A 26,833-nucleotide genomic window follows, 5' to 3' on the forward strand; every position below is an offset into this window, starting at 1 on the left:
CTACTAAGCTCTCGGTGCACAATCCTGGTTGAATATTTTGAATATTTTTCTCTACTTTCGGTCTGCTTGACTTAAGCAGTATTTAATTAATTATGAATCCTTCTGTTCCTGGCAGCTGACTGTGTTTAATTTCAGAAATGTATTTGAGTGCATATCATCTGTTTGACAATGTCCTTGCAGTAGAGTGTGTATGTGTTTTTTGGTGTTCCCAGCCAACTCACAAGGTGGCTTTCAGAATGGGGCAACGAATGGAGAAGAGTGCCAGATGCCTCCAAAAAATAATATGAATGTAAGGCTCTTGCCGAAAGGACGAAAAATATTGATGTTAAAACAATAATGAAAAACATCAATAATATGGTAAGTAATCAATATTATTACACTTTCGTGCTATGTTTTGTTTTTAAGTGTAGATAGATTATTAGTTGTTTTTTCCATGACGATGGAAAAATGAACAGTTAGATGCGTTTTATTTTCTTTCAAAATAGATGACATTTGGATTATTCAATTTAGATATGTTGTTCATTTGGACATAGTCTACTAAAGCTGATAATTATGACACACTGCAATTAGAGCGGGTGTGTCTGATCGTGTGCAAGAACGATTCCACCTATTTCACTGAATTTGGCAGCCTAAAAGGTATTAGCAAGAACCCCAGCTTCGTCAGCTCACTTATGAAGCATTTAGCCGGAAAGCTGCACAATAGTACATGTCGAATGTCATCTTACATGTTCAACTATTACTGTTTTGTGTTTTACATAAAAGATATGTATAATGTCGAATATTGAAATGTTCACATTTTGTTTATTAAAAAAAGAATGTTGCATAATCATAATGTTTAAACAGAACATTGATATGCAAGGCTTAGTTCATTCTTTGCTTGCTAAAAATGAGAGTACTGGTATTGTCTCTTTATTTCAAGTGTCTGATCTTTAAGGTGTTGAACAAAAATCTGTGTGTTGAAGTACCTAGTCATCACGTTTATTTTTACAAGTTACTTGTCGTGCAGTGAAGCAGGCAGACATTCAGGACTTGCGAGACTTGTGTTAAAGTCATCGCTAAAATGTCAAAAATTGCAAGTATGTGAAATATTTTGTTTCAAGAGCTGCCGGAGGTGTTGTTTCTAGTACCTATTTTACCTCTTTCGTGATGAAAACAATCACAAACTTAGTATAAGCTTTGCACATTATGTAAGGGTAGTAGCTGTAACATATTCGTTTTGTGTTGGTTTTTTTGTCACCAGATATTGTGATTTTACAGGTAACAGAAATATTGCGTGACTGTACTGACAAGGATTTTATATTAACAGAATCAGAACTTGGTCTGAACCAATTTCCCTATGAGAGGGTCAGAAAGGGGTAAGTCATTATAGAAGGAACTCCCCCATCCTTAATGGCCTTGAAGCCCCCTGGAAGGCTGACCACAAAGGAACTATTACAAATCCTTGACTGTGAAGTCACCGTCACCAGGTACTTAACAACTTGGGCATGGTCTATAGAATAAACTAGATTAAATAACTCATCTGTAGCTCACTGTAAATCTTTTCTTCTAATTAGAGGAAGTTCTGTTGTAAATGCTTTGTTGAAGTGCATCTGTTCTACATGCACTTTAAACTTTGTGGAGGTGTATTGCTTGTTTGATTGTTATGATATGTTATTATGAAATAATATCTTTAATGGGTATTGTATTATCACTTAACTTTTTCTTTATTAGTAACCTTTGTGTCCGGGTTACAAATTTCAGTACATTTTATGTACATATGTAGTGTGCATGTGCCGTAAAATTTCAAAAATATGTTGAATGATAAATAAAGGATGCATGTAATATAAAAGACAACCTACTTAGAATAGTGAAGCACTTTTCTTCTCATCTGGTTCTTTCTACGGTTAATTGCATTTTTATTTGTTTTGAGAACAGCCATGTAGTAAGCCCCTTTGTGGACATTAAACAAATTATAACTGGCTGTACCTAAAATTTTTGTTTTACTTGCAGAGCACCATCATTACCCCAAACATTACATTTACATAGAACTCCAACAGCACATGCTAGAACTGTGGTCCTTAGGGCAGATCTAATGATCTTGTCCTATAAAGGCACTTGTCCTATAAAATACTCATTGTAATGTGTAGGCCTGAGTCACTGCCATTGATTAGTTATATAAATCAGTAATGGAGTACCTTATTATATTTTACGAAAGCTTGAGATTGGTGCTTTCCCTGTACCACTACAATGCTAATTTCCAAATCACAGCGAAAGCTGATGAAAACATGAAATGCATTACATTCACATAATAGATTACTAGCTGTAACACTGCCATACAATATAGATATGTTTGCTATTTTTCATACCTTTAAACTTGCTGATCATGACATGATTTTTTTTGTTTACACCCACTCATTCTCTTCTTTCTGTGTCGTTGTAGAAAATATATTTTCTACTGTTATTAATGTTGGGGAAAACTAGCCGCAAACTAGTGAAACTGGCACCACATCGGGCACAGCTGACGTGGCAGCTGTCTCGCTGTCATATTCAGCACCGGTGGCCAGTCGACAGCGGTGAAACTCTAAGCACGGCCAGGGGACATAAATAGTCCAGTTAATAACAGGGGGTTGGATCACCACCTTGCCGCGGTCGGGGGGCTTGCTTGTCTCGATGACCCTAAGAGCTATGCCGACAGGAGCATCAGCTCCTAGCAGGGTCACCCATGTTGGACAGGTCGAAGAGTGGTCCACGAGTGCTGAAGTCGGAGGTGGTGGGCCGCAAGGCGCACTCCAAAACAACCACATCACTATGCAACACTCCCAATATGACACTTGGAGACAGAATTGACAGAAATGGTGCTCACCCTGTGAAGATCCGCCAGGCAGGTGCAGTGCCGGGCTCCGTGCCTCAAAGGAGCCCACTCTCAGCTACTGGAGGTCCCTTCAACTCGTCTCGTGGAGCCAGGGGACGAGGAAGGAAAGCGACTGGCCAGCGTACAACCAAAGCCAAGGACAACCCCAACATTAACATCATGCATTGGAATGCAGAAGGGGTTACCAATAAGAAGACAGAACTAGAACAGTTTCTGCACCAGAACAGCATTAACATCTGCTGTATACAGGAAACTCACCTACAAAAAGAAAAGCCCTTCAAGATCAGAGGGTACCAGACCTTCAGGAGTGATCGTCAGGGATAACAGGGTGTCGCACGAGGCGATCAACTTTAGTAATGTTGCTAGACCCTTTGTACATGTCCAAGGTGACCGGAAGAAAGAAAAAAACCAAGTCTGGTACAGAGGTAGAAACCTCACTTTTCCGGGCGGCTGGCTAGAGAGTGGCCGACAGAGGGTCCGTCTTATAGAAGACGTGCAAGTGTCTGAGGGACTTGGAGTATTATTGTTACCTTTAGTGAACTTGCGAACATTGGAATCTATGAACTCCAAATTGTGAACTTTGGTGAAAGTGTGCACCGTGGAATCATCACCAGGAGAACAGTGACATGAAGAAACGCCTGATAGATAAGTTTTAAGTTTCATGATTTGTGTAGCCACTAATGTATGACATATATATATATTCATGTATTAATTATATTCTTTTGATTAGTATTGAAGCATCTTTATTGAATGTGTTGTAATTAGGTGTGTGTGGGCAAATGCGAGAGGAGTATATGAATGCAATAGTTATCCATTGCACGGCAGGGCCTGCATTCAGTACATTAGTCATACAATCAAGGTGTAAGAGTTAGTGTAAAATTATTTTGAATTTGGGTATAATTGAGTCTACATTTCACTAGGTTTCAGGTTTTTTCAATACTGAATTTCATCAGTTTGTTGCCTTGGCTGTTCTTATAAAAGCAGTGGTTAATCTGTTACAGATGGGACTAATACTACTTCTCTGGAAGTTCCATTAACAGAATTCCCAAAGGCCAAAAGTAAGACTGAAAATATTTCCTGTGTCATTTCTTGTGAACAGGCTTTTGGCATTTTTTTATTGTGCTCTTGTTGTGTTAACTTAGGCTTATTATTGTGCTCACTCTTTGTTTACTTTGTCAAGACAGTGCTGCTTCCTGTTTATTTTGTGCATCATCCAAATGAATTAAAATTTAATCGGCTGATGAATATTACATCCAACAGAATACTTATAAATGTATGCAAATTGATTCAAATTGCTTTACCACGGTTGAAGTAAATTATATAGATATATTGTTTTGTCTTATGTCCTCATATATATATTGCCATATTGTCACCATTTGTTGGATGTTAGTTTGTTATTGGGTGTTTGTTTTTGATATGATGTTATGGGCAAAAATGCCCCCTAGGCTTAAGAGGCGGGCACACAAGAAGCCAAAAGCACGAAACTTTTCCAAAGCAACCCTGCTTTTCCTGCTTGCTGTGTGACCAACACTGCAAGCTATCCCCAAACGACTTAGTAAGCCTGCTTGGATTTAGCTTGCGGCCTGCTTCGTGCTGTAGAACCTGTTCTACTTTTCCACGCATGCTTAAAGTTGTAGATCATGGCTGTGAAAGCAACAGGGCCTCTGGCGAACCTCAGCGAGGACCAGACCATTCATTTAATAGAACTAATTAACTCCCATGGCGAGCTATGGGCCTAGAGATGGCCTAAATATAGACACAAACAATTTAAAAGCGGATTGTGGACGTCGCTGAAACTCGCCTGAACTCGGAAATTTAGTGCACAGGTAGGCACTGATTTCTTTTTATATTGATTGTGTCACAAAATTGCACTAATGTTTGATGATGTTAATGTGTATGATTGATATTTTTGTGAATTATTTTGCATTTCTTTCATTGATTGTGCTATTTGTATTTGTTGTCACTGTTTGGAAATGTGCCGCTATATAAAAAAAAACAACATGTCACTACTATAGACCTTCCATCAGCGTCAAATGATCATGCTTTAATACAGTTTCTTTCTGTCAACTGAGCACCCCATACTCACGATCCAAAACCAAAAGCAAAACATACTAGTAGTGATGGATCACTTTACGAAGTCTGCAGCGGCATTTTGTACGGAGGACCAAACAGCTAAGACAGTAGCTAGGACTCTATGGAAGAATTTCTTCATGGTGTATGGATTCCCCAAGACTATACTTTCAGATCAAGGGCGTGACATTGAGTCACAACTCATAAAGGAGCTTTGTCAGATTGTAGGCATAGAGAAGATCAGAACCAGTCCCTACCATGCAAGTTCGAATCCAGTGGAAAAATGGAATAGAACCCTTTTGAATATGTTACGTAGTCTAGAAGATGACAAGAAGGCAAGTTGGAAGAGAAACCTACCAGCAGTAGTTCATGCCTACAATTGTTGTATTCATCAGAGTACTGGGTACAGCCCATACTATCTTTTCTTTGGCCGTCACCCATGGTTACCAGTGGACATAGCTTTTGGAACAGAGCTAAATCGAAGGCAGAAAGGAAGTACTAGGCAATACATACGAAACTTCAAGGAAGAACTTTCTAATGCCTACAATAAAGCTGTCACCAACATGGAGAAGATGGGTTTCCGTAACAAGGTTCATTACGACAAATCAGCCCATGCTGCTGAGTTAGAGGTAGGAGACCGTGCGTTAGTAAGGTGTCTAGGGCATTGAATCGGTTCAAAAATCGAAGACAAATGGGAAAAGACAGTATATGTCGTGGTTGCCAAGTCACCGGGATTACCAGTGTACACCGTCGATGACGAAAGAGGGAAACACGACAAGAGGACTCTACACAGGAATTATCTACTGCCTATGGGGGCGTTAGATATCGACACGCCGACCAGGATAACTGTCAGCAAGGAGAAAACTCGGAGACATGAGAAAGAGCAATCAAAAGAGGATGATGTCTCAGGAGACTGGGACGATGAAGTGAGCACCCGGTCCACGCCTGCTCAACTGAACGATCTCGTGGTTTTCAGGGGTTGCTCACAAGGCATGGTCCCGCGGGACGCAGTGAAGGACCGCGGCCCACTCAAGTAGCGCTGAGCTATTTTAAGACCACCTTGCTCTCATGTGACATGCAAATGTCGGGTTAAGGCCAAGTAAAGCGAAGGCGACCATCGAAAGACTGCTCGATGCTATAACCAATGCAAGGCCTACGCAATAATCACGATACTAGTCAGACTTATTAGTTAGAAGTACTACTTATATGCCATATTTTACCTTCTCTAATTATTTTCCAAATAACAGACCTGTAGTATTCTCGATTTTTGTCTCTTTAGCTTTTGAGTGGTGGTGGTTGGGGGGGGAGCTATTATTGAAATAAGTACTAAACAGTTTACGAACATCCTCGATAGCTATCTACGTTGTTGTTGTTATTATTATTATCCAAGCATTTTAAAATATGAGTTTCATCGTTTATTGTTCCTCTTTCGATTACTTCCCTTTAAAGTCTGAAAAAAATCAACCAAATCGGGTATTTTCTCCATGTTAAAACCACGCGAAGGTTTGTTTACTTCAGCGCCATTTTGACATTCGTAGCAGGTTACTCAATTCGACGTGGATTTGTACTCAAACAACCGAAAATGAGAAGAAAACAGTAAGTAATATTAAAATTCAAAGGTATATTCTCATTAAATATATGCCTGTTTTGTGCTTTTGTGTGTGTATATATTTTATAAATATTTTTTCTGATTGTCAAACTTTTGACCTACGGCCCCATTTTGTGAGTTCTCGGTCCGATACAGTTACAGTCTTTCAGTTGATTTTACTACAAGACAACAAAACGTATATTTGTTAAAATGTACACCACGTAAATCTATTTTAAATGATCTTTAAAACGTAGTATCACACATAGTTGTTGTTAATGTAGGATATTAAATATAATTTTTTAAAAAATACCAGTCGAGATTTCATTCGCGGTCATTCTCTGCTGCGTACACCGGGGTCGAACGGGCTACCGCAGCTGCGTATTGTATGAGTTAAAGGACGGGTACTTTCCCATTGCTTTGTCGATAGATTTTGTAAAAAACGTGGAAATAAGAATGCCACGTCGAAAAAAGTGGAAACCAGCTGGTATGGTCATTGTCACAAATGAAAAGGGGCGGAGAGTAAGACGCAGGGTGCGATATACTGGACAGCAGATCATGGATTTTATGAATAACCAAAATGGTCGGTTAAACCAGCCTCAGGAGCAGCCAGCAAATAACCAGATTCCACAGACGGAAAGTAGTATAAAGATATTCTTCCCTTTTTTTATTTTTGAGAAATGAGAACAGCAAGATTTTATGTGAGATAAACTCAGTGTTTTTTAGATGAATCCTTCAGTACATGTTGTGGAGAATGGGTCCAAGCAAAATTATAGTTATTCTAGTAGCATTCAACAAATAAATAACTCTTGGACCAAATGATCGTAAGATTTGGCATTCCATGTTAACTGACATCATTCACTAAAATGCACCATTGTTTTTATCTTACAGGAACTTACCAATATTGTAGTTTTAATTATACACTGTTAGTAACCATCTTGTGTCATTAATTCAACCTGTACTTTTGCTTCATTTTGCAGTGTTAGTAGATATACCAGATGTAATTGAAGAAAGCAGCCACAAAAAGAGAAAAATTTGTGAAGCTGAAGTGTGGCAGGGAATACGCGATGAAATGGTGGAAGTCAGGATAGAAAGTTTTAGTCCTGCAGGAAATGAGTGTTCTTTTTGTAGTAGGGAAATTGAAGATATTATATGGTGTCCTGATTGTGGACCAAATAGTGTCTCCTGCAATAACTACAATGAAAACATTCATAAAAAATCTTTTAGGCTCGGATCAGGGAAATCCCTCAAAAGTAGTATTTTGCTTATACTGGGCAATAAACGAAATGATGGAGAAGTGGCTTAGTGCAGCAGTAATTGAAACAGATGTGTAAGGGTAGAGGGTCTGAAGTCTATTTGTTAGGGTAATGATAGGAAATGGTCGCACTTCTAGGGAAACAGCACACATTTTATTTAGGGGTGGGGGGTGTGACTGTAATACCCATGACATTTAAAAAAAAAATGTCATGTGTATTTACATAATTATTAAGAGTTTTAGTTTTGAATGTCAACTCTCGCGGTCGCGAGAGTTTGACATGTATAAGGGACTTCCGGTCTGGGTAAAACTTCTTTCTGTTGAGTGTCGGAGATGAGAGGGTAGCAAGTACAAGTTGTCCTAGTTCAGGTTAGTAGGAAATAACCTTGTATTTTGTTGCCAAGGTCTTGGCGTAAAGAAATATTATAGTTTTTTGGGGCGGGGGGTTGTATTTAGTATTAGTAGGATGTTTTACGATTCATTTTAGGGGGAGGACTACTCTCATCTTAGCGTTTTGAGGCAATGGCCGACGTTGATTGAAATAATGAGGATACTAGCTAAGGAAATATTATTATAGTTAAGTATCTAGGACCCTATTGTGATAGGATGATGTAGTTTTGTGTGCTTTGGGTTTAAAATACGTAGGTTGTAGATTTAGGTACAGAGAAGGTACCACGTGTTCCTCACGTGTAGCAAGATCCTGTGAAACGGATAATGTCATGTGAGATTTTTATGTTAAACTTTTGTGAGGGAGAATTGAGGTTTATGTATGGAATTTGCTCTAGGAGATTTTGTGTAGTAAGATTTTGTATATGTTTGGGAAAATGCCCATGCAGAATATAATGTATGTGCGTGTTGTTACACGTGCAAAGGGGGCAGGAAGGTAAACGTGTGAGACCGCACGAGTTTTATTTGAGACCCATGTGTCGGGGTTATGCAATGTATGATTCATTAATACACCATTTATGTAATGGGTTGAGAACTCAACTAGTGACTTCTTGTTCTGATTTCAGGGCAACATATTCTTCAGTATTCCTCAGTATTCTCGGTTTTCTTCTACATTTCTTCCATATTTTCATAATAATTTCATTGTTTTTTTTCAACAATCATATCAATTGTTGTTACTGCATGTAACATCCAATTAAAGAGTTCTTATCCCCGTCAAGGTAATCTTTTGTATACTTTGTAATAGTTAGGAGACAGCCCTTGCCTATGACTTTGCCCATGATCAAAAAAGCACCCTGTGATGATTATACTGTTCACAACTCCAATGACAGACAGCTAAAAAAACACTTAACCAGAGAAAACATAGACCTTGAATTCAAATAAAGATTGTTAATTCCAACCATATACAACATGCCACAATCCACATAATCATTGTCTGCATAACCCAGGCTTAAACAAGAGCAATTTTCGGTATCAGCGTGAGAAACTCTGAAAGAGTTGGTGTGAAAAATGAATTTATATAGCATCAACAAAAAAAAAAAAAAAAAAAAGTTTTCAACGAATTCCCATCTGAATCTTGTGTATCAAATCATTCATATTTGGTGTTATGATGTAACACATCATAACTATTTTCTTGTGATGCCTCTCACCTTAATCTTAGGATTTTTTACCCATAGAAAAACTTTTAGTGATGAGGCAAAATGTGATTTGGTTTCACCCAGTTACAATAGCACTTTCTTTCCTAGTGTTGTAAGTGATTAATTGCTTTCGTGCATCACCTTTGCAAACAGCTTTCCTTTCAACCATGTTATAATAAGATGCAAGTATATTTACCTTGCATAGACACAATTACACACACACAATAAAAAGTTGGACAAGCCCTTGCTGATGAGGATGGAGAGATTTGTAGGTGAATCAAGTTGAAAAGGCACAAGTTCAGAGGAATGTTACTGAGTTATAAAGACTTTTCCAGCTCTCCCTTGACACTTTTAGAGTCCCCCGCATATGGTTAACATCCACAATAATACCAGTGCCAAAGGAGCCTAGTGCTACAAACTTGAAAGACTTTCGACCTGTGGCTCTCATGTCTGTTGTGGTCAAGTGTTTGGAGAGGGTTGTGGGAAGATTGTTAATCTACACCATGGCTGATAGCCTGGATCCTTTGCAGTTTTCCTACAAGCAAAGTAGGGATGTGTCTGATGCAACTCTTACACTTTTAAATGCTATCCTACAACGCTTGGACACCTCTGCCACCTATGTTCGGGTCCTGTTCATGGATTTTTCCAGCGCCTTCAACACAGTCCAGCCACACCTTCTGATAAAGCGCCTACTAGACCTGGATGTAAACACCAGTCTAGTTCTATGGATCAGATCATTCCTGAAGGACTGACCACAGAGGGTGGGTTTAAGAGTTTCACCGACAGGTACTGTCAGGTCCAGCAGCTCATCTGAAGGAGTAAATCTGTCAGTGGATGGAATGATTCTGTAATGAGCAGATCCTCAACACAAGTACCCCTTAGGGATGTGTGCTTTTCCCCATCCTATTCTCTGTGTATACAAATGAGATTACTATCAACAGTGCTATTCTCAAACTTGTGAAATATGCAGATGACGGAACTGGAGGAGTGGTTTGACCATAGCTTTCTGGAGCTGAATGTTGAAAAAAACAGAGGAGATGGCCTTTGGAAGAACACACGAGGGAAGAGGTGGCACAACCCCTCTCTCCCCACCAATCCAAATCAAGGGACAGCAGGTGCAGATGGCTGCTGTGTTTAGGTACCTTGGTACAGTGATCGATGGGAGGCTGTCCTTTAGTGATCACGTGAACCAAGTGTACAAAAAGGCAAAGCAACGGCTGTACCTTCTGAGGAAACTCCGCAGCTTCAAAATCAGCTCTGGGGTGCTGGAGACTGTGTACAGGTATCTTGTTGAGAGCATCCTCTCATTCAACATTGCTGCCTGGTATGGTCACCTCCTCATCAACGACAAGGCAAGGCTAGCCAGAATCATCCACCAGGCAAAAAAGATTATTGGTATATCACAGCTTCCACTTTCTGACTTGTACCTTAATGCAGTCAGAAAGATGGCATATAGCATCATTTAAGACCTAAAACACCCTCTCCATCCCAACTTCCAGCCATTGCCCTCTGTAGAAAATAGGTTTTTACTTTTGAGCTATTTTGTGTATTTAGTATAGTTTGGTATGTTAGTCGGGTGGGGGTAAGGTTGTTTGAAATGTTAAAGCAATGAACTGGTCAAGCTGGCGGCATATCGGCCCGACTGGCGCGCCAAATGTCTAGCCGCCCTATTCATCACCAGTGGACCAGTCGAAGCTAACGACAACAATCGACGTAAGCAGCCACAAGTGGTGTATGGCCAGGGGGGGACCATCGGATAACAGCCCGACCCCTCTTTGTCCAGCTGATGAAGGTCGGGGACCGCCTGAGGCGAGCAACGCCCCTTACACCTGCGTCCAGACCCTTCCTACACCTCCAAGGCCAACGGGAGGAAGTTAACGCCCACCGGAAGAAGGAACCAAGTCTGGCGAGGGGCAGAGCACGTCACTTCTCCAAGTAGCGAGCTGATGAGCGGCCGCAAGAGGGTCCGTCTGAGGGATTCATAGCCAGACGTAAAAGTGTTCATGGGACGTGAGAACTTCGAATTAATTGCCTAGAGAACAGAGTAACCGGCGTATTTGGTGTATATGAACCAGGGACTGAAACTGTGAATTGTGATCTGTAATGAGTGAACAGTGAACTTGAATTGTGAACTTTAACCAATGACACGTGAACAGCGACAAATGGAATTACCATTGTGCGAACGCTAACGGATGAGACAGCCGAGAGATAAGTTTCTTAGATTATGTCAGTACTTGTAAACTATTCTTTTATATATATATATGCACTCTTTTGTTTAATTATACTCTTTCCATTTGTTCTGAAGTCTCTTTATTAAGATCTGCACTGAATGCGTTGTAATTAGATGTGTGTGGGCGCATGCCAGATGATTGTACGAATGCATCAAACTAGCCATTGCCCACAGAGCCCCCATTCAATCCATTACACCCTCAGGCAGGCTCTATAAAGTGCCATGTGTACGAAAAACTGCCTACCAAAGGTCCTTCATGCCAGCAGTCATCACCATCCTGACTCTATGCTTCTTTACAACAGTTACGATGAACGGCCCTACAGAAGAACCGTTGACATCGCTGTGCCAGTGTTGTACTACAATACCGGTTACAGGTGTCTTTCGCTGTTAGCCTCATACTGTGAATGTGGGTGCCGAGCTGTGAGCTGCACTTCGGTTTGGAGATTGTGATCTTAATTACTACAGGACATAGATGGCCATTCATGACACCATGGATGTGTATAGTAATACAAGTTCATTATTCACAGCCTACTGCCACTACAAACAGTACTCGTCTACCATCAGTGTGTTAAACCATGTCGCTAGTCAGTACTACATTTGCTTGTCAACAGGACAAGGAGGGTCCATTGGACAGCAAGGTGTTTGCAGGATCTCCACACATCACCAGCGGCAGACAACAGGCAGGGCTCCCACAGTGCAGTGGATTAACATTCATCGATGAACAATGAACCCAAAGCTGGTGGCTGTGGTTTAGTTCCCCTAAATACAGTGGACACTTCATTCGCAACAGGATCTTACTTTTTGGTTTATGGATAATCAACCCAAACCGCATGTCGACACGGTTACAGGTATGGATCAGTATATATATATTTCACATGTGAGCTGTTTGTAATCAGTGATGTATGTGAATATGTCATTATTAACCCCACCCAGTAAACATAATTTTAAAAAATTGTCTGTATTTGATAACCACCTAAAATTTCATGTTTGCCATTTTACTGTCCTCATAGGTTGCAATTCCCTTTAGATACTGTCATTACTGTCACTTTCTGTTGTTTCTCAAAACTATTTCAACTCGTACAATCCTTGGATAATGTATCACATTTTAGCTCTCATAACTGGGATCCATCAAACAGTCTGAATATTAAGTTTGTTTTCTCCAGCATATAACAAAGTTTTCCTTTAAAAATGCCATTGACAGCATGTTGGGAGGAGAAATACCAAAACAAATAAACCATCATCTTACTTATAGTTGTGAAAGAACTCTGCTCTTCTATTGCAATAAAGACAGCTCAGAAAGAGAAGAATTCATAAAGGGCTTGTATGTACATTTACATCAAGCATAAACATGTCCTATCAAGCCACTTAAGAACTATGGCTTAGTGTACTCTCTTTCACTGTTAAGATGGTAGCAACTATTCAAATTCTACATTAATTTAAACAGCATCAACTAAGAAAGTACGAAACCCTATCATTGCCAAATCCAAGCATCCGTTTTCCCACCACCAAAAGACAAAAAAAACCAACCTCATAAACATCAACTTCAAAGTATAAAATTGTAGCATAATGCCAAGATCTAATAGCTTTGATACAATATCCATCAGATACAAGGACTCGTAGGTCTACTGGCATCCTGTGAAGTTACCTATTTGTGTGTGAGAATGTGTAGGTGCGCACGTGTGTTAAATGTATGTACGAGTATGTATGCCTGCCCATCATATTAAATGTGTTTGTGAGCAAAAGAAAAATTTCTGTCTTGGTGTAGAAAATATGTTTTCTACTTTTGTTGTCTTTAGCGTATTTAGTGTGTGTAGTTATTAATGTTGGGGTAGGTTGATTAGAAGGGACAATAGGTCATGAACGGGTCAAGCCGGCAGCACATCAGCCCATCTGACGCGCCACCCGTCTGGCTGCCCAATTCACCGGTGGCCAGTCAGGAGCTAACAACATCGAAGTAAGCGGCCGCGATTCAACTATGGCCAGGGGAGACAACTAGGTTTGTCCCTCATTGTCCAGCTTAAGGCTGGGTATCGCCCAAGGCGACCAACGCCCCTTAAATAATGCTTTTAGACCCTTGCTACTAAGTCCAAGGTCACCGGGACAAAGATACTCCCACCGGAAGGGAGAAAGGTACAGAGTGGAAACAAGTAGAAAACTCACTTTTCTGGGCGGCTGGCTAGAGAGTGGCCACGACAGAGAGTCTGTCTTGTAACAATGTAAAAAGGGTCTAAGGGAGTTGTATTATCATCTGTAGTGAGTGTGTGAACTCCAAGCTTGAGAACTAGTAGTGAGCTGTATCTTTATGGGACTTAAACGTCATTGGACTTTGTGAACTCTTACATGTGGACTTGGGTGAACATGTACTCTGTGGAATATGAAGGGTCACTAGAGAGATAAGTGTCATAATTCATTTAGTAACCGGATGTATGACATGTTTACATTTATTCATGTATTGCTAAAATTATATTCTTTAATAACTATCACGAGCTGCAGTGAATTTGTTGTAATTAGGTGTGTGGGTGAATGTATGAACGAAATAGCCATTGCACGGCAGGGCCCACATTATGTCCATTACACTTGGGTTTCCTCGACAGAAAATAAAGTCGATTTGATTTGATTGATTTGCAGATTGGAGGGTAAAAACTGTTGTTTTTCACCGCTCGCTTGGCCATTAGAGAGAAACTCCTTATAGATTTGGTGTTTTACGCCGTGTCAGCAGCTAACGCTATATTACGGCAAGCAGCCAGCCCTGTAAACAGATGCCACGTGCAGAGAAAGATCAGCGTGCCCGAGACGAGAAATGAACTCAGGGCAGCAAACCTTCACTGTATTGGTGACAGGCGCTAACAGCGCTAACCGTTGCGCCAATGGACCGCTCTAAAGACATGACAGAGTGATTAAAAAAATTTTAAAGCTAGAACACAATTAAGGGAAGAAACAGAGGTAAAATTCTCATCTATAATATCCCCATCCCACAGGGGCAAATAGAGACCTGGGCAGACTGTGAAGGGGCCAACAATCTTTCCTCAAAGATAAGCTTAAGTTGGAGAGCAACACAGATATAGATAGAGCCAACCGTCTGAGAGGTGGTGGGGCCCCCCCATCCTTTTTGTCTTGTGCAAAATTTCTCAAAATGGTGTCCATTGTGATAGATAAATTTACCTGAAATTTTAAAAATCTGTCATTTGTCTCTTCTAATGTAAGGCTATCCATAAATTAGGTTTCAAGCATGTGTACGAAAAAAAAAAAAAAAATCATTAGTTCAGAGAGGGATCTCACCTTCAGTACAGTAATATTTACAAGCTTTCAAGCTAACCCACTGTCTGACAGAAACATTCTTGGTTTTTGTACACTGTTCCTGATGTTTATTTACCTATATTTATATATGCTTAGGTAATTATTTTTATTTCTGCAAACATAAAATGGAACTGTTTGCATGTGAAATGTTTATTTCCCTTTAGTCATGGGTGTGAGCCTGCTGAATAAAGTCTCGTCTGAAAGTCCCTCAATTTCAAATGGCTGAAGTCCCAAAAGTGACATAATCATCTTAAAATACTGCTGACTGACAGGTCAATTCAAAATGTTTGGACCTGAAATTGACACCAGAGCCTTACTGCTCTTGTATATCTATATATTGTTTTAAATTACACTTCTTGTTTCATAACAAAGCTTTCTATATATATATATGCGTGCAACAACTCAAAAAGCAAGCTTTTCCTAATATTTTCACCATCATTCTGTCTGTATAAAAACTGATATAAGCTATATTTACTGTTTTACAAATAAAGAACCACAAGGGAGTAAAATCCTCACACAGAGTGGGTAAAATGGTGTAACAATACCTTCTAGCAAGGATGTATCTTGCACAGCATTCAGATGTGTTAAAATATTCACACAGGCTGACATGTCTGACACTGCTGTTGGGAAAACCGGTGGCAACTATTTTTCTGCAGTCTCCATGAGGCTTGAAGCAAAGATGACTCCAAGAAATACAATAAAGGAACTCTGAACCGCATGTGTAGAGCTAAAGCATTTCTTCATCTTCCTTTCCTGGAAAACAAAGGAAGTGGTTAAATGTAAGGGCAAATGATCGTGGTAATTCAGTGACCTTATGGTTTTAGGGTCTTGTGAGGCCAGCTTTGTGTGAGATAATAGAAGATAAAACTTTCTCTAGCCCTGAACTTTTATGGATCATTTAAATGTGTGATGTTTATATACAGTGTTCCCTCGCTACTTCGCAGTTCATCTATCGTGGATTCACTACTTCGCGGGGTTTTTTTTGAGTGAAGTATCGATCGATATTTTCGTGCTGGGAATGATCGTTCTACAAAATACCATAGATACTTCAACAGGAAAAAGACGAAAAATGCAGCTATATTTGTATTTCTATTAAAATACCATGGTTATTTTGTAGATAGAAAGAAAGAAATAATTGCGTATGAGAAATCCATTGCTATGCGTAAGCGACGAGCCAGCCAGTTAGCATCAGTTTTTTGGGTTTCTCCGAGTACAGTTATAATTTTTTTACACTAATTTGTTATTGTACTGTATTAATACCATGATTACTATATTACTTTACACTCACATGATATTGTTTTTCATGTATATATTATTATTGCATGTATGTCCCTATTTCGCGGAAATTCGTTTATCGTGGCTGATCATAGCACCGATCCCCCGCGATAAACGAGGGAACACTGTAGTAGATTTTCAAACAAGGTTTTATGAAAAGAAGTAATGAGCAATAGCATTTTCTCACCTCTTATGTTCTTTTTGATGAGGATAGGTAGCAGTTTCAATATCATTTCTCTCCTTTTTTTCCCCATTTTGTTTTCAAATGAAGTGATCAAACTGATTTGCCCAATGCACTGAGCTCCCATTAAAAACTGAAAGAAGGCAATGCTTGCTTTTCCTATATCACTGCTGCAGGGGATGTCAATGGAAACAAGCAGTACCAGGTATCCACCACAATCTTCTTCAAGGTCATATCTAGATTTGATTTGTTATCCGAACATAATCATACTGCATCAACACATTCAGCAGGGCAAATCAGCTGAACACAAGATGACAGACCATTGCAGTGACGGAATATTTCAGTTGTAGTACACACTTTCCAGTGCTGCTGACAAGCTTGGATGACATAAGGTGAAAATGCCAGTTTCCTGAGATGGGATTGCAAGAATCTGGGCCTCGGGTGCTTGAATAGTAGACACAATGTGGCTCTCTTGCAAAACTGCTGTCTGCTGGTCCACAGAAGCTCTCATCTGAGGGACATCTTGTGACAAACTAACAATGCGAGCAGCGGGGCCTAGCTCAACAATGTTCTCACTGGATGACGAGCTAAAATGAATCATGCCTGATGGTGGCATCAGAATGGCTTGTGGCAATGGAGCATCAGGGATGGGTGTCTGGTCAATGTCTGCAGCCACATGCGAAAGGGTGTACATATCACTGGACTCGTTCTTGAAATTCGGGGCAAGACTTACGGACACATGCTGATGAACTGTGTTTACATGCTCTGTGCTAACACATTGTGGACTGGCATGCTCTGCAAAACTAGATGGTTTGCAAAGTTCTGGATCTGTAGCTGCTGGCTTGCCATCGCTGCTGTGATGTTTCCATGCCAGAACAGAGTGTGTGTAACGTGGGCCGTCCCGTGGCTGAGAATATAATGTCACATTGATGTTGTGTTTACTACGCATGTGTGTCACCAAACTCACTCGCTGTTTGAATGCAGCTGTGCACTGATCACACACATAGGGCCTCTCTCCTGTGTGTTGTCGCTCGTGGATTTTGAGGGTATTGGTGCGGCTAAACGCTTTTTCACAGTATCTGCAGCGATGTGGTTTCTCTCCTGTGTGAACACGTTCATGTTTGCGAAGAGTGCAGGCACTGCCAAACCTGCTGCCACACTGCTCGCATAGATAAGTCTTCTTTTTCACAACACACTTCTTGAAATGTGCACGGCGCTCAGGCTTGGTCACAAATGTCAGCTCACAGATTGGACATTTGTATGGCCTTTCCCCTTTATGATACCGTAGATGAATCTGGAGGAAATAGTTCTTCTTGAATTCTTCACCACACAACTCACATTTATACCGCTTTAGAGGGCATAGCCGTTCCTCTCTGGTATGTGTTGTTCTGTGTGCCCGCAATCTCCTTCCGTTAGGAAATGTTTTCAAGCAGATGGTACACTCATGAACTTCGGCTGGTTCAGAAGTTGCATGGGATTTGCTGTGTATTTTTAATTGGCTTGCTGTAAGAAATTCTGCAGGACATTTTTTGCAAACATGTTGCTTTCGCACCGGCTGCTCTTGCTGTCTGCCACAGTGAAGGTCTCGACCACCACACAACTTCAAACGATCATGCACAGTTTTGGGGTTCTCTGATTTGTGAACTATGCTTTTCCGAGAAATATGTTTAAGTTGTGCATTATGTAAGCAAATGTTTTTTTTATCTGGAGAGTCTAGAATATTCTCCTGGCACTTTCCATTCACACCTTGTTCTGCTGTGGAAGTAACTGTCTGGTCCTTGAAAAAAGAAAAGTTTAAAGTTCAGAAGCAAGATATTTAATGTTGATCTTTTTATTAAGTACACTTAGCATAATTTTAAAATTCAAAATGGATAAAATTACAGCTGCATTTAAGACCACATACATAAACAGCCTTATAAAATAATCGAAACATTATTAGCAACCTACATTAATTTCAGTTTCACATACATATCCGTATTTCTTGTGAATTTTCTACATAGAGCAAACAAAACTGCTATGACTAATGTGGTTGTGAAAAATGGCAATCCTACTGCATGAAATATGTTTACTTTTGTGCTTAATTACATGCAGGTTATGAACTGAAAAAAAAACTGAAAAATTTTTGTGCACAGTACGAATTGCACAAAATGCACTCTTTATGCTGCAAGACTTTGCAAAAATAACTCTTTGCTTTAGTCTAAAAATATGTCACCCTATATATATATATCCTGAATATCTCAAAAGGAGGGGACAGTACATTTACCCAGATTTTTAAGATAAAACTTTATTTATTCCAGAGGGCAATATAGAAGCAGCACTATATGGAAGTTAAACAAGAGACAATGCCATAACTCAGGGATGCCCAACCTACGGCCCGCGAAACTTCTGCCCACAGTGCAGGAAATCAGCATGTTAGTAATACAAAAAAGACATAAAAAAAAAACGAAAAATAGGGAAGAAGAAGTATTTATCCCTACGTAGGGGCGTCTCTCAATCTTTTTTTTTTTTTGATAGATGAAGATTTTGATTCAGTGCTCTGACTTGGTGTCTCTACGATGCAGCCAGACATTCAGAGGTTGGTTTCGGATAAACAGCTTCAAATATCCCACTAATTACTACATAATTAATGGTAAGTACAACTTGTTTCTAATAAAAATGGTATCTGCTCTTTTTTTTCCATTTTTTTTTGTATTTTTGCGGTGAAGCGGCCCGTGACACGTATGTCGGAAATGTGTATGGCCCGCAGGCCGAAAAAGGTTGGGCATCACTGATTTACACCTGCTCCACCAAACAGATCCTCTTACAATCGTGATTTAGGCTTGCATACAATCTAGATTATTTTTGCACAGTAGCTTTCAAAACAACAAGGGACAGCCTCAATCTGTTTGTCATATGTACAGATACACAGAATTGGTGGCCCAAAAGAAGTTGATAGAACTTTCCCAACAGGATATGCCTATCATCACATAGAATTACATACACATTCAAAAGTGTCTGTTGTTAACCAGAGTCTGAAGGTTACTCTTGGCTCTCCCAATAATTTTAAAGCACATATTTATAACATGATTTGATTCCCTCCTTTACTTCATTGTTGTAAAAGCAGATGAACCAAAAGCACAGCACACTGGGATTTATGAAATAGCAACAGAAATCTCTGGGAGACAATGCCAACAATTTCCACCTCCTCATCACAGAGGACAGTTATAAGAGTTTGTGGAGAATTTGGATGAAAATTAAAGAATCTTTTTGGTTTCACTGGCACTATGTTCTAAGAAATTATCATTGCACCAGGCAATAAATTCATAACAATGCCATGGCCCACTAAGAGACAGCAGTCCATATTCATCAAAAAATTTGCCAAGATATTGACCTTACTATTATTGGTTAATATTAAGACCATCTTATACTATCTTATATGGAGCTATAACAAGTCATTTGCTGGGAGATGGAGAGGGACTGCACATCACTTTTAACAAGATGGAAAAAAAGGTGCTAGATGCTAGAGCTAGGAATTCAACACCTACCTTCTGTAATGCCCAGCCTTCTTGGAGAGGTTCAGCAATACCACTTCTAGTCTGGTCTGGCAGTTGTATTTCATTGGCATTTTCTGGAATATGAAGGGACACAAGCTGCACTTCAGTTTTTAGTGAGTACATCAACAGTTGCATTACAGGTCACTTTATATGTAGTTCTTTCAAAATAAAGCCTGACTACCTTTAAGCTTAATTTCAAGTTTAAATCAGCTTTTAAATAACGAATATGGAATAAAAGCTGTTACAACAAATTATCCTTTAACAGAATTCATCATTAACTCTTAAAGCCAAGCACCTGGGTAAAAATTGTCGAAAATTTTAAGATTTAGCCATTTTCAGATTACGGCATATTGTGAAAGTTCAAAGTCTGTTGTATTCACTCACCAAGTGGCTTTTCATAGAACAATCTAGAAATATGTCTATTTTGTCAATAAAATCACCTACTTCCATCCTATTTACTTTTCCTGGGCGCACACTTAGCGAGAATAGAGAATGTTTGGGACATGGCAGCACACTCTGCCACGTGCGAAACATCGTCACATCGCAGACGTGAACTTTCAAAGGCTGGTTCAAGGCCGATAAAAGGTTCCACGCTATGCTTCGAGCTCTTTTCTAGACGACACAAGGGATCGCGCATGCGTAACATACTTTGCATATAGCCAATCAGAATTCACTAAGGCCGACTTCGACGTGGTCACAGGTCATACGAACACATTTCGGCAGTGTTTGGGTATCCCGCGATGCAACTGTCATACCCTCCAGAATTTAAAAAAAATGTCGACAGTAACTCAAAGCTAACGCTGGGATATTTTCTTTCTGGGACTGTAACATTAATATTAAATGTTCATTGTGCCTGTCAGACGCTCATTTCTTCTCAAAAAACCACGTGCGAAAGAATAAAAACCACGAGGACATTCTAAACCGTCGTAGCAGCTAAAAAAATGTAACTTAGTGAACTGAATTCTGCTGTAGAAATTACCATCAATCATGTGGTAAGCGAGCTGAAAATAACGCGAAGTTTTGATTTCTGCTGCAAAGCTCGGTAGTAATCAGGACTAGATGTGAACATTTACAAATTTGAGTGAACTTGCAATGCTAGTTATTTATGTACTTTGTCAGGAATGTAAGGAAACAGAGCTTTACATTCGTTTTCACAGATAACAAAGGTTGGGTGGGGGTTGGATTGTCTTACTCAAGCCAAATGTAATAAACAGAATGTGTGAAGAGAATTATGTATAACATTCCTAACAAATAGAATGAAAGCTGCTATCTAGTCAAGTTTGTAGCCATTCAGTGTCTAGAGAGCACATCATTGTCAGCCCCCTAAAAGGTCTGGCAACTGGTGCTTTTCCCATAAATCTTTTACAAAAAATAAGGAACCACCTAGCTACAAAAATCAAGCATCTATAATCTATGTGACTACAGAGGTAATTCATAAAATAATCCTAGCATACAGAGGAGCAGAACATGAGCAGCTGCTTAAATTCTGGTGCACTCAATGACATATTTCTAGAGTTCATGAATAAGTTATACTATTTCTATTCACCCCCAGTGGAGCATAGGGCCACAAGAATAGGTTATACTCCCCTATAAGCTTTTGAAATAATTTCTTTAATGAAAAAATATGTTGATGTTCATCCCATCACCCTGCAACTGAAGGCTAAGAAAGATGAGAGTGTTTCCTACTAATGCTGCTACTTCAGTAGTTGCTCACAAAAATTGGAAGCAATATGTGACAACATCACTAAATGTTAGATAGCAAAAGACCAAAGATGTCAAAAAGCATGAAGCTAGTGGACACTGAAATTCTATATAACTAACTAAACCTATAACTGTGTTGCTCAATGTTTGCAAACACCCTTTTTTTTTTTATTACTGTGTACTTCTCTGAAGCCTAGTCAACATTTGGGTACACACCACAACCATGTTGACTTTTCTAAAAGTGAACAAAATAATTAATTTTATTAGTAACGTTGAAGCTATATGAAGTAACAGATTGAAAGAAGGTTATATTTTTCCTTCAACAGGTAAATTACATGAAAGGCTTAAAGAAAAAAAAGTTACTAAGCTTGAACTTTCTGTTCTCGCTTCTTCCGTTCCTTATTTCTGTTACAGTTTAATTAAAATCACTATGACTTGATACTGACATGTGATTAAGGCCTAAACTTTGGTTGAATGTTTCTTAATACATATCTAAACATATCCCTGAGAGCTTTTACAGAAATAATTAGTGGTTTAGGAGTTACTAACCTTTTACTTTGTTTTCCTTTGCCTTTTAAGTTTCTTGTTTCAGTAAGCTTGTTTAGTTCAAAAGCTTATATTGACATGTGATATAGACCTGAAATTTGGTTGAGGGTTTCTTTATACACATGTAAACATTTAAATGGGGGCGCTTTTAAAAAAATATTTAGTAGTTTAGTAGTTACTAAACTTTCAGTTTTTCTTTCGTCGTTTTCTGTTTCTTGTTTTGGATATATAGTGGAACCTCGGTTAACGAACATAATCTGTTCTGGAAAGTTGGTCGTTATCCGAAATGTTCGCAATCTGAAACAATTTTTCCCATAAGAAATAAAGGAAATAGATGTAATTGGTTCCCAGCCCCTGGTGACTCGCTAATATTTGAAAGTTACAGGCTATATAGGTTGGTTTTTTTTTTAATGAGAACAGTTATCATACAATATAAATGGAGTTAAATAAACATAAAAATATTAAGAAAGCATTTAAACATAAGAAAACTTGCTATTTTGACGTCGTGGGTGGATGGAGATGTGGGGAGGAAGGGATAGAATTACCACTTGGATTCCCCCTAGATGAGCACGTGACATTGTAAAATTAGGGGCAACTCCCTTTTCTGTCGCTATGAGGTTGAAGGAAAAAACTTGTCCAGTGTATTGCTTTTGCCTTTTTGTAAAACTCTTCGATAATATGACATCACATTATCATTGAACATGTTTAAGCTCCTATCGCACTATTAGTGAAAGACTTTTCTACAAACATTTGCAATTACCCCCACTACGCACACATTTCTTTATTCATTGAACTTGGGAATTCCTTTTTTCAATTCAATTGTCGACCACTTCCTTGTCGTTACCTCACTACTATTGCACTTAATCTTCTTTGGAGCCATGATTGAGGATTATCTTATTAAAATAAACCACAAAAATCACTAAATAAGAAGGATGCGCACAGGTAAGGAACGACCGATCGTAATTGTGTCTTGAGCGCAAATGATGACATGCTGGTCGGTCACGTGTGGTTCACGTGGCTGTTCGTTATACGAAAATTTGTTCGCTATCCAAGACAAATTTTTAACAAAATTTTTGTTCGCTATCTGAAATATTAGCTATCCGAGGCATTCGCTAACCGAGGTTCCACTGCAGACTGTTTACTTCAAAAGGACAAAACTTTTTATCGACAAAAGATATAGACCTGCAATTTGGTTAAGTTTTTCTTCATACATATTTCAACATTTCTATGAAGGAGTTTTTAAGAAATATTTAGTAGTTTGGTAGTAATACCATTTTAAATCAAAATTTCTTAAAATTTCACAGAGTTTTACAAAAAAATTCATTAAGAAAACTATGAAACTATACCCACTTGTAGATGCATTTAGAGTATTTGTTGGCAATTTTATGTGAGCTTTCTTCAGATGAGTTCTCAGGCTTCTTGAGGAGCACATTATCTTGGAACACTCCAGACACTTGAACTCTGCAGAAGGTGGGCCATGCTTGTGTCTGGCCTGACCTCCCTTTCTCTTCTCAGACAAGGTGAGCATCTTGTCCAACTGGCCTGCCCGCCTCATACTTCTTTTATGATTGCAAGACTTTGCCAAGCCCACAAGAGATGTTGACAAGTTATCTGCAAATGCTGGAGAAGTGACTTTATCATCTTTATGTAGACCCAGTTCATTATTCGTCTTCACAGCATTCTGTAGTTTTCTTTTCCCATGCCTTGCTGATGGACATATTGACTGCTTGACCTTAGTTGTTTGATGTTTGTTGGAAACAATTACAGTTGACTTCTTGTCGTTTGACAAACTGCATGCTAGTGGTAAACAGTGCTGGTTGCATTCACTGTTTTCAGACTCCCATGAAGAGTTGTCCACTATGTCTATATCTATTCCTGATACTGATAAATTTGAACTACAATTAGGTTTAGAGGAGTCATTATCATTATTGTCCGTTATTATTTCACCATCATGCAGGCTTTCTTCAATATCATCTTCATTCAGATGCACTAGCTCTGCTCGTTCATGAGAAACTGATGCAGGATGATTTAGATGAGAGCTTTTATGCAACTCTGAAATTGCTGAACAGTGAAGATGATACTGCAGACCCAAGCTTTCTTGAGAACATGCCTCTTGAAAACACATATTTTTATTCGATGGGAGATCAGCCTGACCTTGTTGACTTGTTAATTGCCTGGTCACTCTGCTGTAAAACCCCTTCAATGCTGTCTGTGATGTCTGCAGATACTGGGAGAGGTTCCCATGGAATATGAAACACTGCCAAGAAGTTTCTAACTGTCACTGAGTCACCTATTGAAGAAAAATCCATTTATTCACCAAGTGACCTTGCAAAAGGAATATGTCTTGATGATGCATGCCACTTACCCGATGAATACAGGTACACCCACACTTGCAGACGTAACAATTCGTGCTACTGTATGTACAACCAAAAATGACTCCTTCCACATAGGCATACAAACACATCCTCATGCCCACACACTTTCTCTTTCACATGAAGTATACCTTTGCAGGAAAATTATTACTTAATTTTTCAATGAAATAAGCACATTCGCTACACTAAAATGTGATAGTCAACCTTTACTCACCATAGTCAATGACAGTATCATTACATGCGCGGCCAGAAATAAACGTGAACCTAAAATTATTGTTAAAATTTTACGTTTACATAAAACAATATGTACAGATTAACTGCAAAAAAAAGTGGTATAACTTACTCTTGAGCAGTGACACATTGATCTGGTAGGCTTCGATGTGGCCTTGCTTTCCTTCCCATAGCAGTTTCTTACTTGAGTGGACTTCGTTAACAACCCCGCAGCCACATGTAATAAACAGCACGCTAGCTAAACCTATTCTTGTCTCTTTTTTAGTGCTATTTAAATCTAAAAGAGAAAGACACTTTTTGCAGTACATCTGTCTTGCAAGCTCACACATATCAACAATTCTGAGGCCGTCTGTCCAAGACATTTTCACCGCTCCATGGTTCGTGCTCGCATCCATTATGATGTTAAAAAAAGTGAAAATGTAGTTAAAATATATTTTCTTCCAGTAGAGAAAGTCGAATGTTTTATTGCCAAGCCATAGTCCTTGGGATAACAGTCCTCCAATCTTATTATCTATTAGTAAATATTTTCCTGTGTTTGAATTAAAACAAAAATTAGAAATCAAAAGATTCATCCCAGAATGCCTTACTGTCAGCCATATTGAGAGCGTTACCAAGGGAGGGTACTACTACTGCACAAGGAAACGCGGTCATTTCCCGCTAATTCCTTCAGCTTTCTAGCTCGGAGAAGTGACACCTGCGCAAGGATTTGAATTTGAGCAGCTGTCTCACATTTAAGAAAAGAGAACAGGACTGATTGACATTTCTCCCTTTGTAGCAGAGGACATTTCCCCTGGAAGTTACTTCTCCTCTTCTTAGACAAACACACTACTACTATGTTTGTGACAGAAAAATATGCCTGGGCTTTTTCCATATCTGATTCTTGGTTCCATGAAAGACTTGAAAAGAGATAAAAACAAATGCAAATACAGATTCTTTAATATTTTTTATTTGGACTAGCCGTCTTCCATTCATCTTTGTTATTTCAAATATTTGTGTGACACTTTTGCATTTGGTAATATGATTCCAGGGATGTTTCTTTGTGATGCGCTTACACTATTTTTTTTTCTTTTTGAACAGTGTGGTTGGGTGAAACAGTACATTATCAGAGACATTAGAGTTGTATTATCTCCATATGCTGCTAACATGTTGAACTGAAGATTATGTCACTGACTTAAATAATATACTTTGCCCCATACACTTGTGTATATTTTTTCAGTGGGTACATTCATATTTTTGTAATTCTGTACCACCATCCTGCATTAATTACTTTAGTTTAGTTTTAATTTAGTCCTTATTACTCCTTGAGGAGCATAGGGCTGGCGCAATAATAAACCGTGAATGACTGGCTAAAAAGGTTAATGTACCATAATAACAAGCGTGAAATAAAACAATTAGAAATTAGTGGTTCCAGGATTTCATTTTTTTATAATTTTTTTTTTTAAATTTTGCAAGAACTTTTTATTCTGTATTTCTTTGAGTGGCACATGCTTCAGCATATTCTCTTTCTTTTTTATTTTATTTTTATTTATTTTTTTTTTTATTAATTTTTTATAATATTGTTTTCCATGTTAACTAACAATACTAAAATGCACCATTGCTGTTATCTTACAGGAATTTATCAATATTGTAGTTTTAATCATACACTGTTAATAACCATCTTATGTCATCAGTTCATCCTGTACATTTGCTTACCTTGCACTTTTGAAGTTAGTAGATATACTACATATTATTGAAGACAGCAGCCACAAAAAGGGAAAGATTTGTGAAGCATGAAATATGAACAGAAATAGTTCATGTTAGAATAGAAAATTTTAGTCCTGCAGGAAATCAGTGTTCTTTTTTGCTGTAGTGAAGTTGAAGACATTATATGGATGTCCTGATTGTGGACCATTTTTCTTAAGCCATTAGTCTTATCCAAATCATAGAAAAAGCGAATGCTGTTGAAGTTTTAAAATGTTTTATTTTTAAATTTAACTTAGAAATAAGAATTTGTTCATAGTTATTTCTAAGTGCTAGTAATATTTGCATCATTTACTCCAGTATTGCTGTAATAAATTAGTGATCATTGGCAACTTTCCCAGTTGGCTTTATACATCATATAAATAATGTTTCATTTTTGTTAA

General features: G+C 38.7%; 2 protein-coding genes and 1 long non-coding RNA gene across 4 annotated transcripts in view; 2 read left to right on the plus strand and 1 right to left on the minus strand.

Moving 5' to 3' along the window:
* The first annotated feature begins 1,339 nt into the window (after nucleotides 1-1,339).
* Nucleotides 1,340-26,833, plus strand: part of LOC112568952 — a 29,604-nt gene continuing 4,110 nt past the window's right edge. Inside the window, exons 1-3 of one of the 2 annotated variants that reach the window (XR_003100258.1) lie at nucleotides 1,340-1,466; nucleotides 3,853-3,909; nucleotides 12,186-12,422. This is a non-coding gene — a long non-coding RNA (uncharacterized LOC112568952). The remainder of the gene's footprint in view (nucleotides 1,467-3,852; nucleotides 3,910-12,185; nucleotides 12,423-26,833) is intronic. The other variant, XR_003100259.1, reaches the window with a different exon arrangement.
* On the plus strand, nucleotides 6,491-7,887 carry LOC112568949. The gene is made up of 2 exons (XM_025246537.1): nucleotides 6,491-7,149; nucleotides 7,487-7,887. The coding sequence occupies exons 1-2, from the start codon at nucleotides 6,963-6,965 to the stop codon at nucleotides 7,810-7,812; spliced, it is 513 nt and encodes a 170-aa protein (XP_025102322.1). The 5' UTR covers nucleotides 6,491-6,962; the 3' UTR covers nucleotides 7,813-7,887.
* On the minus strand, nucleotides 15,489-26,828 carry LOC112568943 (zinc finger protein 37 homolog). The gene is made up of 5 exons (XM_025246521.1): nucleotides 24,823-26,828; nucleotides 23,458-24,397; nucleotides 19,852-19,934; nucleotides 16,334-18,104; nucleotides 15,489-15,624 (listed from the first exon to the last, which is right to left on the minus strand). Exons 2-4 carry the CDS (start codon nucleotides 24,230-24,232, stop codon nucleotides 16,668-16,670), a joined length of 2,295 nt encoding a protein of 764 aa, XP_025102306.1. The 5' UTR covers nucleotides 24,233-24,397; nucleotides 24,823-26,828; the 3' UTR covers nucleotides 15,489-15,624; nucleotides 16,334-16,667.

This window comes from Pomacea canaliculata, linkage group LG7 (genome assembly GCF_003073045.1).
Source record: "Pomacea canaliculata isolate SZHN2017 linkage group LG7, ASM307304v1, whole genome shotgun sequence".
In the NCBI taxonomy this organism is placed as follows: domain Eukaryota; kingdom Metazoa; phylum Mollusca; class Gastropoda; order Architaenioglossa; family Ampullariidae; genus Pomacea; species Pomacea canaliculata.